The sequence below is a fragment of the Rattus rattus genome, chromosome 15, assembly GCF_011064425.1.
Source record: "Rattus rattus isolate New Zealand chromosome 15, Rrattus_CSIRO_v1, whole genome shotgun sequence".
In the NCBI taxonomy this organism is placed as follows: domain Eukaryota; kingdom Metazoa; phylum Chordata; class Mammalia; order Rodentia; family Muridae; genus Rattus; species Rattus rattus.
The window spans coordinates 30,706,920-30,723,763 of record NC_046168.1 but is presented as its reverse complement, the minus strand read 5'-3'; the positions used below and the strand labels follow the sequence as shown (position 1 = coordinate 30,723,763).

The 16,844-nt window shown below is 42.0% G+C and overlaps 1 protein-coding gene across 1 annotated transcript in view; it reads left to right on the top strand.

The window, feature by feature from the left end:
- Impact (impact RWD domain protein) overlaps positions 1–13,946 on the top strand; it is a 28,703-nt gene extending 14,757 nt beyond the window's left edge. Inside the window, exons 6-13 of the mRNA XM_032886095.1 lie at positions 1,893–1,978; positions 4,532–4,654; positions 4,988–4,993; positions 5,818–5,915; positions 7,595–7,668; positions 9,812–9,902; positions 10,838–10,972; positions 11,550–13,946. Of these exons, the coding sequence (XP_032741986.1) occupies positions 1,893–1,978; positions 4,532–4,654; positions 4,988–4,993; positions 5,818–5,915; positions 7,595–7,668; positions 9,812–9,902; positions 10,838–10,972; positions 11,550–11,615 (679 nt within the window). The 3' untranslated portion in view covers positions 11,616–13,946. The remainder of the gene's footprint in view (positions 1–1,892; positions 1,979–4,531; positions 4,655–4,987; positions 4,994–5,817; positions 5,916–7,594; positions 7,669–9,811; positions 9,903–10,837; positions 10,973–11,549) is intronic.
- Positions 13,947–16,844: the final 2,898 nt, after the last annotated feature.

Sequence of the window (16,844 nt, the reverse complement as noted above, 5' to 3'; positions counted from 1 at the left end):
GCTCAGTAGAAGTACTCTCTTCTGTTTCTTCACGGGAAACCAGGGTGAGGAGAAGACATTGGAGGTGAAGATTGAGTTTCCTCTATTGCTGTGGAAAATTACTGATTGTAGAAATTCTTCTGAGGTATTGTTTTTCAAATGCTGAGTGTGGAGTCGGGTGGTGACCCGTTCTATAAGCCCAGTACTGAAACTGGGGTAGAAAGAACATGGATGCAAGGTAGCTTGGGCTACATAGTGAATTCCAAACTAGAGAACAAAATCTGAATGTGGATTTATAGTTTAAAGGGTTGATTTTTGGACTTCATTTTGGTACAGGGTACTCAGTGTGAGTTAGTGGGAAGAGTTGAGTAACAGTAGGACACAGAACTCTCGATCAAGCTGATTTTGTTCAGAAGATAATTCCCAACACCATGGAAGGGGCAATGTCACTTTACCGTACTGTAGCCCCAGGGCCTTGAGCAGTATCTCATGTTAATGGAGGCTCTAGAGAGGATGGGCTCTCATGCATCCAGGCCATTGAGTCTTGGCTTTTCTCCTAAGCCTCCTAGATTGAAGATTCATCCAGAACAGACAAACCTTTAGTAGTATGTGCATTTGGATTCTAAACAATCCATCTCATAGACTGCTGAAGTGCCCTTATCATTAGTGTTTGATAGGGGAGCAAAATGCAGTTGCTTTGAGCTTTGAATGTCAGTTCTTACTTCTTACTGCAGCTTGAGCCTTCTTAATTGCTAAGCTGTTGGACAAGCTTAACTGGTCTCTGTAAATTTGTTTTCTTACCTCTACAATGGGGACATCATAATGACACTTTTGAAATGTTGTTTGGATCAGCCTTGCTGGTATATGCACTGTCCTTGGCACTCAGTATACATTATATACATTGGGTCTCTCACTGTCCAGAGCAAAGAAGAGTGGCTATTGTAAAGGAAACCCTGGCTTTAAAAGCCTTTCCCATTAACTTCTTAGTGCTGAGTTATAACCAATGAGATGGGTGGGGTTGAGGGTTAAAGGAAAGCCATGAGGCACTGTTAGGACATAGTTTGAGCACTTTCCCCTTTTTAAGATGTATTTATTTATTTTATGTATGTTAGTACACTGTCTCTCTCTTCAGAGACACCAGTTCATTGGATCCCATGGTTGTGAGCCATTATGTGGTGGCTGGGAATTGAACTCAGGACCTCTGGAACAGCAGTCAGTGCTTTTAACTGCTGAGCCATCTTTGCAGTATTATTTGGGCATTTCTTTAAATACATATGAAAGCTAAGAATGCCACTCAAAAAAATGGGATCCTTTGTCTTTATTAGTGTGCTATCATTTAACTCCTAAACTCTTTTGTTTAGAGATTAAACCAAAATGAAACAATTATGCAGTAGACTAAATTAGTTAGAAAAGTTTCTTTATGGATATAAAGCTGTTAGCTATATGTCTTTTGGATCTCTAAATCCCTTCAAGTGTCCCGATGCAGTCTGTATATGCCTTGGTGAAGGCTGTGTGGCCAAATAAGATTGACTTGTTTAAAAAGTGGAGAGGAGCTAGTGGTGATGGGACACAGATCTGAAGCACCCGTGAATAGAAACAAGTCATGTCCACATCATTCTCAGTTGTAGTTCAGATTTAGACATTCTCTTTCTCTTCTTTGGATGCAGTTGTTCATCTAAGTTTTAAGTAAGGTGTATTGATTAATTTTTGAGCCACTTGAAGTCTTTAATGTTGGTATGCAAAATGTATATTTTTCAGACAAGTCTTGGTAAAGTTTATCTTTTATATATTTGGAAGAGTCATGATTGGGTCTTATTATAATATAAAGTCTTTGGATTTAAGTGTAAATAAACTTCTTGAATTTGAATTGTTACATTTTTTAAATAATGAATTTTGCCCCTGATTTCATTTAGGAAGAACATTGGTGAATGTATTCTTTACCAGTGGGTGGAGAAAATAAGAGATGCCCTGATACAGAAATCTCAGATCACAGAGCCAGGTGAGAGTGGGAGATATCTTTGTGTTCTTTTAATTCGCATTACTTAAGTTTTCATGTGATAATAGTGAAATTACACAGGAAGACCTGTATTCTGGTGCGGTTGCTTTTTATCTTCTTCTTTCCTTTTTAGGTGGGTGGGTTTGTTTGCTTGCTTGCTTGTTTGTTTGTTTGCTTCTGAGACAAGGTTTCTCTGTGTAGCCCTGACCTAGAACTCACTCTGCAGATTAGGCTGGCCTCAAACTCAGAGATGTGCCTGCCTCTGCCTCTTGAGTGCTGTGCACACGCCACCATGTCTAGCAAGGTTTATGGATTCTATATCATAAAAATAAGTTTCTCTTTAAAGTTCACTTACTCACATAGCTATAATGATTTCTTTCTATAAGGTTTCTCTGTGGATTATAGTCTTAGAATGTAGAATTTTATGTGGAAAGAACTGGAGTCTAAAATTCGTTTTGCTTCAATGCCATTAAGGTATTAAGAGCTTTGTAGAATTTCCCATGAATTGGATATGTAAATTAAATAATAGTCTTAAGCAAATCACGTGTTCATCGGAACTCTTGTGTCTTTTGACTTATATAGAGTTTAACTTTAAAATAGACTTTTAAATTGAGATGTAATTCACACACCATAGTTATCCTTGTAAGTGAAGGAATAGACCTTTACTTAGAAATTTGTAAAAGGACAGCAGTATCCACCTCTTACTGAGCCGCTGAGATAGGACAGTGCAAGGCCTTCTGGATCCCTTACCTCTCTCTGCTGTGCTGCTGCTCACCAAGGCCTTAGAGAAAGAAAGAGCCCTGCTACCGTTTAGCCTGCGGTTGTTTCTAAATTGCTTTTTATTGCCACCACTGATAAAATTATTTTCAGTTTTGGAGGAAAGAATTATAAAAGAACCTGTAGCTTACAGCATTGTTAGAAAAGGATTGTTCATAGAGAAGCGACGGTGATGGTGGTACATGTGTTTTCAGATGACCTTTACCATTGCAAGTATTCAGATGACCAATACCATGCAAGTATTCTTACAGCTTTAAAAATCAAAGAGATATAGAGGCGTAAAGTCACTGATGTCTGTAGCATTTTTAAAGTGTTTTCCTTTTGGATCTATGTTCTAATTTTACAGCATTCAGAGCATGCACAAGAAAGGCTCTAAACATTCTCTAAAAGCAAAGTTAATTGTGATAGCTTGTCTTGAAGAATTGAATAGCAGTAGAAATTGACAATATACCAGTAGAAGTTTCGAACTCCAAATCATTTGGAGTCGTTCAGCCCTCAAGAAAAGTTAGGCTCATTTCAGCAGTGATGCACCACCTCTCTCAGAACTTCAGCTCTTCAGACTTTGAAGTTGTATTGAAAATTACTTTAAAGCTTTGTCTTAGAAATTTTGTTTGGGTTTTTCTTTAAAATTGTCTTTGGACTGGGGATGTAGGTTAGTAGAAGGATATGGACCTAGCATTACAAAGCCCTGGGTTTGATCCCCAGCACTACCAAACAATCCACTAACACAAAGAAGGTAGGGGTGTGTGTGTGTGTGTGTGTGTGTGTGTGTGTGTGTGTGTGTGTGTGTGTGTGTGTGTGTGTGTGTGTGTGTGTGTGTGTGTGTGTGTGTGTGTGTAGCTAGAGGACAACATTGGGTGTTAGTTATCCTCAGAAGTGGTAGTCTGCCTCCTTTGAGACAGAGACTCTCATTGGCCTGGTGCACTCCAGTCAGTTTACACTGACTAGTCTGTTAACCTCATGAATCGTCTTGCTTTTACCTTATCAATGGGAAGGATTCTAGGGCAGAGCTGAGGACCTCATGCTTCTGTGGAAGCACTTTGATGACTGAACTACCTTTCCACTCCCTTTCCTTTGTGTGGGAGACAATTTGTGGTGTTTGCTTGTTTCCTTTTGCTTTTGTTTTTTGGTGGCAAGAATAGGATCTGTGTATGTTGCCCAGTACCTAGCTTGGCCTGAACCCCTCAAACTCACATAATATGCTTCTTGCTTGCTTCTTCCAGGGGACTGGGACTGCAGGCTTGGGGGAGTGAGCGCTCCTTAAGACGGTGCTGAAGCTCTTCCTTCTCTTCTTTCAGTTCTGGGAATTGAGCAAAGGACTTGGCCATGCTAGGAGTACACTGCCACCGGACAACTTGTCCATGGCTTTCTGTTCTTTCTTACCCACAGTGTTAGTACCCATCAAGAGGTAGCCCCAAGATTGTTATCACCCTGATTCTTACCTCACAGTGATCCTCATGTCCTTCCTTCGTTTATTTCTTAGACATCTTTAGTAAGAAAAATCATGATTTCTTCTGTTGAAGAATGATGTGTAGAGATCAAGACCCAATTCTTTTGTTTTGTTTCTGTTCTGTTTTGTTTTGTGTTTTGAAACAGAGTCTCATTGTATGGCCTGGAACTTGCCATACAGTGTGGACTAGGCTGGCCTCGGACTCACCAAGATCCGCTCTGCCTCTTTCTGTCTACCTAGTGCTAGGATTCCAGTGATTTTTTTTTTTTTTTGTAGGTGTAATTCCTTACTTGCTGCACAGTCAATCCTGATGTCTCATTTTCACATAGGCCCAGATGAAAAGAAGAAAACTGAAGAGGAAGAAGTTGAGGCTGAAGATGACCCCATTCTAGAACACCCACCAGAAAATCCAGTTAAAACATGGGACCTCAAAATCAGTGACACTGCACCAGGTATGGTGTTCTAATTAATTTCTCTTGAGGAGAAGAGGGTGCTGATGTGTTGCTCTGGGAGGCCTAGACTCAGTAAAACACACACACACACACACACACACACACACACACACACACACACACAGAAACACACACACACACACACACACACACGGAAGTTTAGAGGTACTTGTTTGTTTTTTTGGTTTTCCGAGACGGTCTCTCTGTGTAGCCCGGGTTGTCCTGGAACTCAGCTCTGTAGAGCAAACTGGCTTCAAACTTAGAGAACTGCCTGCCTTTACCTCCCAAGGGCTGGGATTACGGGTGTGCACCACCACCACCACCACTGGCTAGAAGTGCGTGCTCGCTTACAGATAGTCGAGATTTGTTTTTTGCTCTTTTTGGTTCTTATCAGCTAAGGCAGTTGGATTCTCCATTGTAGTTAAGTTGTAATCTGGTTTTTTGTTTTGTGTTTTGTGTGGTTTTTTTTTTTTTTTTTTCTGAGACAGGATTTTTCTAGCCCCGCCTGTCCTGGAACCCTCTGTAGACAAGGCTGCCCTCAAACTCAAGATCTACCACCTCCTCTGCCTCTCAAGTACTCAGATTAAAGGCTGCTGGGCTTACAGGGTACAAGCATAGCTGCTGCCACCACAAACAGCAACCGAGTGGTTTTTAAACTTGTTAAACAGGTAGAATAACAGGATCATTTGTACTTTTGTGGAATAATGAGCAGAAACAGTATTAATGTGATTAATTCCATTATGTGAAGTGGGAACAATTTTATTGGAAGATGTGTTATAGCTACACAATATAAAATCAGATTTCCCATTTTAGAGGTTGGCTTGTGTGGAGAAACAAGTAAGTTGTGGTATAAGCATCCGTCAGTCGTTTGTCTCAGTAGCCCTTTTACTCCCTCAAAAACTGCATGCTGTCGCCAGCTTAAACTCCTCCAGAGGCCAGGATTTGAGTCCTGACTGTCGCAGTTTACCTGGCAATGGCAGGGGGAGATCATTTGTTTTTCTCTTACTTATAAGACCTAGATGAACATTTTACTTAAAGTTTAATTTTTGTAGGGAGTTATTTGTGCTGTTTGTTTAGATTTGTCATATAATTTTATTTCTATCACACTTCTTTTCCTCTATTGCTAATTTTCTTTTTAAAAAATTAATTTCTTGACTTTACAGAAGCAGACGAATTGCCTCCAATTTCTCATGGTGTCCCTATCACAGACCGAAGGAGCACTTTCCAGGCACATTTGGCCCCTGTTGTCTGCATTGACCAGGTATGTGGCCATCTTCCCCACCTTGAACCCAGACCACCAGTGCGGCAGTCCTAGTAGACTTTGCAATGAAACCTTCCTTCTCACGTTAAAGTTTGACCCCAGGGAAACATCACTGATTGGTTTCCAGACTCCCAGATTCCTGTAAGAAGGAGAGATTTGCTTGTTCTCTATTTCCAAAACCGTGTGCAAACCTCTTTATCTTATTTTATTTTATTTATTTTTTTTTAAGATTAAACTAGGTCGTGCGTGCTACAATTCTAGTTGGAGCTTATTCTCCAGTGGATCTATAAGAAAAGAATGATTATTCTGCTGAATGTGTGAAGCCAAGTCCATTCAACTGTTACATGACAGGGAGGTGTCGTGGACAGATGTGCGGTCCACCCTTCCGTGTGCATTCTTTTCTCTGTTAGTTACCCGTATTCCTACCAGCACACGGAAATGGCAGCTCATTCTTCAAAGCCTGTTTGTAGGTCCTCAGTCTTCCCAGCAGGATCTGTCGTCATCTCTGTAACCTGTATTGATGTACAGGGTTCCTCCGATTCCACTCATAGAATGCTCACCACTTTCCCTTCGAGCTGCCAGGTCTTTCCTTCTGAAGTCTCATTCTGTCCTTGACCTTTGCTCATACTCTTCCAGGGTCCTTCTCAGACACTTCTGAATCTGTCCATCCTGGTTCCTCTTTCTCTCCTTGACCACAGACCCCTGGGTGTGTGAGAGCTGAAATGGCCCTCAGGATGACTGTCTGTCGGACTCTGTTGATCGGAATCTGAGAACCTGAAAATGGTAACTCATGGCCACAGACTGCATGCAGTGTGTGGTTAAAATCAGGCTCTCTGCATCTACCTCAGACTCTTCCCTATATTTCTCTTAGTTTGTGCTAATCTGACCTTCTCGCTCTCCCTTCCACCTACTCTTCTCCTCACGCAGTCTTGGCTGTTTACCGTGCATGCTGCACTTCCCACATCTTCAGCAGCAGCAGCAGCAGCAGCAGCAGCAGCATCTCTCAGCCTCTCCGCCTGTTCCATAGGGGTTAGCAGAGGACATACAGACACCAGTTAAAACTGAGTCCCAAGTAAACATTCATGAGCATACCTCATTCATTCATTCATTCATCATTTTAAATGTATATTGAAATATGTTTGTTCTTGATTTAAAATTTTGTTTCCGACTGAGAGTTTTTATTATTTCATTATGTTACTCATCCAATCCTCCTATTCTCCCTGCATTGGCCCTGAGTGAATGTCTTCTTCATGTCTCTTACTTTCCCTTGTCTCTTGATGCAGAAAAACCCACTTAACGAGAGCTGGCTCAGGCCTCATCTATGAAGCCCGCTTAATCCCTAGAGGCAGTTGTGAGTTTACAACTGTGCCATTGCTGTACATCTGTCCTAGCATGTGTACATTTGGGAGGTCTGAGAACTAAGTTTCTGGGAATGCTTGCATTTACATGAAAATTTCTCTACTTGGGGAACACACATTGTGTTTCAGACACACAGACTAAACGTCTGTCGGTGACCGGTGCTCAGCAATACCACTAATGTCTGCCCCGTTCAGTCTTGTCAGCTTAATAGATTCTCTGTGACTGCTTTGCTGTAAAATTCATATCAAATCACTTCTATTCTAGCATTTACAGAGAAAATAAAAGGCATGTTTGTTTATTTCTGTTGTGCTGTTTTTAAGGTGAAGAAGGTTCTTGCCAAGTTGTATGAGAATAAGAAGATCGCCAGTGCCACCCACAACATCTACGCCTACAGGTGAGCGGCTGCCGGGTTTTAGGATGGAGCTTACGAACAGTAGTAAGTAGGATGCATGGTTTAGGATATAGCTGCTTTTTTACTACAACAGTAGACGACGAAGTATATGAAAACTGCAGAGACAAGTGGCTGGAGGAGCACAGCGTTAGAAGTCACGGTAGCGGGATATAGCTGTCTTTTCTGTGAGAAGTTTACTCTTCTCAAATACTTTACCTTGTGTCCAGATTTTTTTTTAATAAAAATATTTTTCTATAATTTAATAAAAACTTTTAATGCTGTATAATGTTTGCTTGAGGTTCCACACCATGGCTTATTTAGCCATTTTTATCATTGTAGTTTTTCAAGTTTTCACTGCATCTTTTGAACATGAATTAGATTATTTCTGCAAGGTAGATTCAGTTGTTTCTCCGTGTGTGTGTGTGTGTGTGTGTGTGTGTGTGTGTGTGTGTGTGTGTGTGTGTGTATGCATGCGTGCATGCGTTTGCGTGCACGTGTGTGTGCGTCCGCGCTCATTTCTTGGCCTGTGCTGGGTGACAGGCCACACATCACCATGGCCAGCTTTGTACATGGGTGCTGGAGACTCAGACTTAGGTCCTCGTGCCTGTGCAGGAGCTACTCCTCCTGCACTGTGCTTTCAGTGCCTCATCTTTGTAAAATAGGAAACGCAGAGAGAATTAAAAGGAGGGAAAATAGTATAGTCGAATTATCAAAAGTATTAACTTGGTACATATTTCAGATTTGTCCAAAGGCTGTTTTTCAACCTTTTTTATTGTGTACACCAGTTCATGCTCCTATGAGGAATGGGTTAAGAGCACTGTTACAGCATGCGTGGAATTTTGAGTACAAATGTTTGCTAATTTGCAAATGAAGACAAAAAGAACATTTTAAAATATGCAAAATAGTAAGATTTAAAATGTAGTTTAGACCCAGAATGAAACAGATATAGATATAGGCACTTGGTGTAAATTTAACAGTCAATTGAGTATTTATAAAAACTAGATTAGTCAAGCATCAAATTCAAAAGACTCAGTTTGCCTAAGGGAGTTTTCTCTACTCGTAGGTTTGCATCTTAAAACAAAGTTATTATGTATGTGAATGTGTGCTCTCCTGTCGGATAGAAATTTAATATGTTCCTTTCTGTCTGTCTGATTTGTTTTATTTATTCATCCATCCATTTATTTATCTTAGATCAGGTCTCATATAGCCCAGGATGGCCTCACACTTGCTCTCTTGGCTTCCATTCATTCTACCTCCACCCTCCAGGTCTTGGGTCACAGTCACACACCGCTATGTCCTGCAGTGTGTTGGTAGCTGGACTAGATGAGAGGAAGAGTCGTTCACATGTGTTGTCTCTCATCTCCCTCAGTGCCCATGGCTTTTCCCTGTCACAGGCTCTTGGCCGACTGTGGTGTGCTGCTTCTCAGATAGCACTTTCCGGTTTCTCTTGCATAGTGCCTGGCGCAGTGTGTTCTCAGGGGATGGCTGTCAGAGACTACTCTTTACCTTAGAGCTTTTAGGCTAACTGAGGGGAATTGCATACGTAAATTCCTCTTCTCACAAAGCACCTCTGCAGCCTAGTGTCCTGTCTACAGGAATGCCTCAAGACTGGAGTTCAGGAAGGATTTTTAAGATAAATGTGCCAGCTCTTGCTCTTCCCCTCTTCCCCACTTGTCCCCATTCCCTTCCTCCCTCCTCCCTCTCTCTCCACATGTTCATGGCCAGCCTCTACTCTTCTACTCTCTCTCTCTCTCTCTCTCTCTCTCTCTCTCTCTCTCTCTGCCTTTCTCTGCCTTTCTCTGCCCCTATTACCCTCTTAACTCCCTTCCCCATGTCCTGAATAAACTCTATTCTATACTTTAAAAAAAAAGGTAAATGTGCCACTGATGGCATTAAATAACTGAAGACTGACCTCCTTCCTTACCGCTTTTTGATACAAGTTCTCTGCATAGCCCTGGCTGGCCTGGAACTTGCTCTGTAGAGCAGCCTGGGTTTGAACTTAGAGATCCGCCTGCCTCTGCTGCCCAAGCTCTGGGATTAAAAGCATGAACCACCATCACCCAGTGAGGACTAATATTTATATTATATGGTATTTTGTTATTTTGATGTTGCTGTTTCAAAGTATGCCCTTTATATGTGTTTCCAGGATATACTGTGAGGATAAACAGACCTTCTTGCAGGACTCCGAAGATGATGGAGAAACAGCCGCTGGCGGCCGCCTTCTTCACCTTATGGAGGTGAGTGTAGAGTTACACTGTGAAGTACATGCCTTAATAGAGCTCAACAAACCAGACTCCACTTGGGAAGAAGTGAGCATTTGAGTGGTGTAAGACCCGGTTGGTCGTACGCATGGTAGAGGAAATGTCCTTCACCCTGGCTCCAGGTCAGTACAGTCAGTGCCAAGTGCTGTGCTTTCCAGGAAATAGCACAAGATGGGTTGGTCACAGTTCTGGAAAACTGCTTTTTGTTTCCTGGCAATGGCTTCCCTGTTTTCCTTTCCTCTTTGTGAAATTCTCTGTCAGTTGGATGGTAAAAAATGGGTTGTAGTCATAATAATTCATTGTTAAGAATTAAATTGATTGAGCTCTTTTTGTGACTTCTTCCAAAGTTTATGTACTTTTAATAGACTTCCATTTACTTTTCTTAAGCAATATTTCTTTCTTTCTAGAAATCATTTTTCTTCTTTCAGAAAGTCACTTTTATGTATATGGGCATTTGTGTGCACTGTGCCTGTGTACCAGGTGCAAGCAGTGTCACCGAGGCCAGAGAGGACACTGGATGCTCTGGAGCTGGAGTTGCAGGTGGTTGAGCCTCTATGTGGGTGCTGGGACTCTCTCTGCCAGGCTGTAGTGCTCTAATGAGTGAGCCATCTCTCCAGCTCCAGGACTTAGTTTTCAGGGTTTTTAACCCTGTTTTCTATTTCTGTTTTTCTTAGAAATCATGTTCTGGTTTTACAGATATGGTGGCTTTTAAGTTTTGTCTGCATGTATTAATTTGAGTTCCTTTATTCAAGTGTTCTATCACTTGCATAATGACATCAACTTACACTAACATTTCATCCCCGAGTTGTTAGCAGCCTTACTCAGTGTGTGTGAGTCTATACACTAGTCATTTTTCATCCTTCTTCAAACTATCCATTTGTATGCCTAATTAATGCTTCTGAAAATAACAGATTTTGAATGTGAAGAATGTCATGGTGGTGGTATCCCGCTGGTATGGAGGGATCCTGTTGGGACCTGATCGTTTTAAACACATCAACAACTGTGCCAGGAACATCCTGGTGGAGAAGAACTTCACAAGCTCCCCTGTGAGTAACCTTGGCTGCAGTGATTGGAAGCAGTGACCGAGGCTGCAGACAGACATTGGGGAGTGGGTGGCAGTGGGGGATGCATCAGTTAGTCGGGTGATGGGTCAGTGTGAATTTACAGTTCTGTAGGGTTTCTGCTAGAAAGGCAAGCTGAGGCCTAGAGAGACGTGAACTGTCACACTGTCACATGGTCTGAAGGCTCCCGTAAAGTCCTGATCTTCTGTTAGTACAGTGTCTCTGCTCCCTCACATGTCTGTGGACGTGCTCTTTACATTTTGAGAGTTTTTGCCTATGTTTCACATGTGTTCATAACTATTTATTTAGGCTTTATTGCATTACTTGGGAGGATGGCGATAAATGAAATAATACTGAGATTTTTCAAGCATAAATATACTAGGTGGAATGTTTCTCCTGACTAGCCTCGGCTGTCATGGAGTATTGCAGTAGACTATGTCAGTGTCTTCAGCCCAGCACTGACATTAGAAAGTACAGATGCTTCCCCATGTAGACCTGTAGGACTGCTCTGAGGTCCTGAGCATGGCTGTGGAGGTGCTTCATCGAGTGCTTTCTCTTCCAGGAGGATTCAGCCAAGAGCTTTGGAAAGAAGAAAGTGAAAAAGGACAAGAAGAAGGGTGACCATTAATCCTTGAACCTCTGTAGAAGGTTCATTGTCCGGCCACTGTGTTCACATTTCCCAGTGGTCAGTGTATATTAAGATAGCACACTGACAGCTCAAGTCAGCCAGTTCATCGTGGTTACACCAGCATCGTGTTTCCTTCCTCCTCTGGTTCTACCGTTCGCCAGAACCAGAGGGTCTAGGACATATTCACTTGTGTTTCTCATTCTTCGGGAGAACTGCTGTGAGCTTATTTGCCATTTCATATAATAATACTAGGAAGTGACACGTGCACAGTGTCATTCCTGAGCTAAATGTCCATTTCAGTATTGTCATGTGCCTTTGTTAGGTGGGGAAGACGTGTCTCCAGAGGAATAGAAATGCCGCATTTCTTGTGATAAAAATTGTCATGCTGTTAAATGAACATTGCTTTCACTGCTCCCAATAGCTTTTCAGAGTGGGAGCACACTGAAGATGGCAGTCTTGGGGAGTCTTTTTTCTTGTGAGTTCACGAGTTAGTCACGCTTCCTTTTCTAGTATTCACCATGGAGTAATAGTTTACGTGAAAACCCAGGAGTACTCATCTGTGACCATGTGCCAAGTGATAGTTTAGCATATTTGCCTGTCCCAAGTGTTACTCCTCAGTTTCGTTGCAAATTGGTGATGTGAAATCTCAAAAAGTTATTGTTTTTAGTCGCTGCCTTTTGTTGTTTGATTCCTGTAGTGACACAGTGAGCATTCAGTCTCAGTAGTCCTTCTGTCCCTTAAGCGTGTTGAGGTAACATTCCAGTGTCTCTGAACAACCTGGTAGCACTTCTTTGTGTTCTTCCCTGTGCTCTGGTCAACTCACTTGCAGAACGAGGTGGAGGCAGCACGGGAGCAGGCTGGCAGCTGTACCAGCTTGGTACACATTTGCCATTTGAACTCTGGCCAGGCTTTTTAAAAATACTGTGATTTTTGTTGAGAGGTAGAGGGACAAATCTTTTGATTAGATAAAAAACTCTTTCCCTACAAATTTTTGTCTTCCTTTTTAACAAGTGTTTTATTTATTTATTTTTACCTGCATATTACTTGTAAGGAATAAGACAGAAAAATTCCCTTTGACATGTAGGTAAGCTATACCCTGTTATCTTTCTGAAATAATGCCAACAATTACTAAATTAGTCTAGTGATCACAGACTTGATACCCCTCCCAAGGAAGGGTCAGATGTTAGGAGGCAGCTTTGGGAGAATGCTGGAGCACAGAAAGCATCTGAAGCTGGGCGGATGTTTTTCTCTGAATTTTTAAGCTTGAAAGATCCACATCCTCACTTGGTATTTTAAATAGGAATCCAGTAGCCAGCTTTACACTAGAGTGGGTTCTGAGACAGAAGTCTTATTTTCAACATTATTTAATGTTGTAAATGATCAAGAATTATAGGATGACCTATATGTGTGTGTTTGGAGCACTTACCTCGGTTTCCATGAAATGCTAAGTATATCCTATGTATTAACTGCTACAGGACGTAGACAGTATTTGCTAAGGATGATCGAATCCTGACATTTCAGATCTGTGAACAGTGATTAAAACACTAAGGATTTTATGCTGCAGAAAAAGGAGTTAATTTTCCTAGCACACTGGATTTGAATTTCTTTCCTGGTGTTTTGTCTAAAATGGTACTAGTGTTTACAGAAGAAAAAACAATTTTTTATATCTCTGATCTCGTTTTCCTCCACTTAAAAATATGTTAGGTTTTCCTCATTTTATAAGATTACTAATCACGTTTTATGGGTTGAGATCCTTAACCTTCTTCACTGCAGGTGGGAGGGGAGATCCTAAATTCTTCAGTTCTAACTCCTGAAATTACGTATTCACATACCATCAATGCAAATTAACGATTGCATATTTTTCTCTATTAGAGAAAATCCTATGTAGAGAATTTTCTAGTTCTCCAAATAACTTTCTAAAGCCAGGCATCTGCTGTGGCAATCTCTATATTATATCAGTTGAAATGTTCTCTACATGCCAGTATATAAGAGCAAATCGGAGAAGCTGCTTGGGGAGGCGTCTGTCAGAGACAGACTGTTGGAAGCACTAATCACAGGACAGATGAAGCAGACACTGTTTACAGGGCAGGCGAGTGATGGATGCTGTAATCACTCCAGTGAATTGTAGTCACATCCAGTCCACTAAAGAGATGACCATGAATGGTGTATACAGTTTTTATTTTTTATTATGCATGATTTTGTATATATGGCTATTTTTCTTTCCGTAAAAATGGTATTAAATCGTATATACTGTTTTGTATCCTACATATTTCATATAGAAGTATATTGTTAACATTTTCCCATATCAATAAATATTCTTCTATGGCTTAATTTCTCATGGCTGCATTGCATTCTGTCATCTGGGTACATTGTAACATACAAATCCATTCCCCCAGTTTTTTTCAGCAAGGCTTTTTCAGATTTTTTGTTTCATTTTTTTAGAGACAACGTTTCTCTATGTAGCCCTGGCTGTCCTGGAACTTGCCCTGTAGACCAGGTGGGCCTAGAACTTAGAGATCTTCCTGCCTCTGCTAACTGAGTGCTGGGAGTACACAAGAATTTTAACTCCTAGAAGCACATATGTAGTACTGTTTTATTGCATAAAGGTTTGTATATGTCTCCCTGACTGTAAGGAAAATATAGGAATGGAACTCCTCGATGGCTTATATATTCTTACAGTTCTTTGCATGTCAGCCAGATTGTTCTTGTGAAAATAAGCAGTGTGGCTGATAGCATTCCCAGTGTCCATAAAAGGTGTGGAGACAGGAGCTCTTGTACTCCCATAACTCAGTATTCCCAGTAAGGCAATGCATTCTAGACACAATGAGCTTGTTAGATAACATGATTTCCAGTTTCCCTTTGATTTGTAGCACCTTTCCATTTCCCTAGCAATGTCTTTTGGCAGAGTAAAATTTTTAATGTTTTGAGACCTGAGTCCTCCCCCATTACTCTGGATGCTGAGGACAGGGCCCAAGGCCGTGTATGCCGGCAACACTGTCGCATCCTCAGATGCTTCCTCTTCTGTGCACCATTGTTTGCTGTCATGTCTAAACAATACCCAACTTTCAAGGCCACACATAACTTTGCTTAAAAAGGTTTTTAGTTGTGTATGTACCAGAAGTCAGTGTTTGAGACCTCCTCTCCTTAAACCTGGCGATTATCAGCTGGGCTAGCCTGCTGGCCAATGAGTGTTTCTGATCTACTCCCAATACCCAAAGCATGTGTGTTCTGCCACACCTGCTTCTACATGGGTGCTGGGAACCAGACTCACTCTTTATTTTTGTGTGGCAAGTACTTTACTGACCGAGCTGTATCTCCAGCCCCTAAAGCTCTTACAGTCTCTCTTCAAATTACAGTCTCCTGGTTTTCATTTAGATCTTTCTTCCCATTCCCAGTTGGTTTAAACTGTTATGTAGCCAGCCCTTGGATGGAACTAAAGGTACTTCCTGTGCACTGGCCCCTCCTATGGGTAACCATTTGCCCTGTTTCTCACACAGGAGATAGGTTTTGTCTGGTTTCACCTAGACGTGTGTGCAATGTCACAGTCTTTTTTTTTTTTTTTTTTTGACTGTTTAATCCGGAGTCTGAGTGGGAGACTCATCTAGGTAGTGGTGTGCAGCGGTGTTTCTGCCTGCCACACACTTTTACTGAGCGAACACAACTATTTCTAAATTGAGTTTTTTGAGTTGAAGCTATTACAGTTAGTGTTATATGAACATTTCTTATGTGTGGTTTGTGGTGAATGGATGTACACGTTTCTGTAACATTTTTACTTTGCTTATTTTTGTGCCTGTGTGTGTGTGTGTGTGTGTGTGTGTGTGTGTGTGTGTGTGTACACGCATAGAGGACAACTCTCAAGAGTTGTTACTTTTCTTTGACCATGTGAGCTCTGGGGATTGAATTCAGGTCATCGGGCTTAGCAACATGGCCTTGACCCACTAGCCATTTCCCTAGCCTCGTATGAAGACATTTCTCTTGGACATATGCTAGGTCATAGTATATACACAAGTACATGTAGAGCTTGGACAGGCAGTGCCCAGGGGCATGCTGGCACTGAGGTCAGTGCTGACTCAGGATCTTTGCAAGTTGTTCTCATTCTGTCCAATTTAAACTATTAAACTCATTCCCAAGATTCTTAAAAATATGAACCAGCTCTAGCGTGCTGATTTGGACTGTAGCAGTTGTCTAGAACAGTTACAGTGCAGCCTGCTTCTGCCAGTGGTAATGGGTTCTCGAGTGGCAGAACTCCATTTTCATGGTGTGGGTAGCATCACTTTGTGGTCTTGGTTTGTATTTCCGTGCCGACAAACGAGGCTAAATACCTTGGGTGACCACAGTTAGCACTGCAGAGGTGGAGTCGCTCCTGAAATTAGTAATTAGGAGCGGAAGATTGGGTCTTGTTACCAAGGTCGAATCAGATATGGAGAAATAAGGTACAGTTTTGCGTCTCCGGGGAGTTAATCTACAGATCTTCACACTCCACCATTGCCCCACTGGCAAGTGTATTAAATATGTGAAATTCCAAGTAACTTTTCTTCAGTTTCATGAATATTATCTAAATTATGAGAATTAGCTAAGCTGTGTTTAGTGATGCTTAGAACATGGAAAGAGTCTCACTAAATTTTACCTTGCACTTGGTGTAGGGTCTTTTCAAGGATTCCAAGAGTACCTAGAGCCCTAATTAGACTTTACCATGTTCTTCAACTCCCTGGGAGGCATTCTGGTACAGTGAACAAGAAGTAGGCCCTGGAGGGCTGTGCAGAACTGGCCCTGGTCCTCACAGGCAGCACAGTGGAGCTGGCCCCTTCTCTTCCGTAGGGTAGCACAGGCACGGGTGACATCACACACACCTATCCTTTACTCTGTCAGTCAGGAACGCTGCCCACAGCATCATAAGCTCTGGAGAGCTGGCTCTGCTCCTCACCAGCTGCAGTAGCAGGCTCTGTACCTCCCCTGAGCAGCGCAGAGGATCTGGCCCTGGTGGCAAGGCTGTGGATAAGAACTGATCCCAACACCCCTCTGCCATGAGGTAGCCTGGGTGGCGGTGGTGAGGGGTGCCCACACTGCTCAGGAGTGCTGTAAGGTCATGAGAGTAGGTGATCTGGCCGGGCCCCTCACTGGCTACAGCTCTTAGGCCCTGTATCTTACTTGAGCAGCATAGTAGTACTGGCCCTGACCGAGGGGCTGTGGGTGAGCCAGGCCCTAAAATGAGAAAGAGCAATGGTGAGC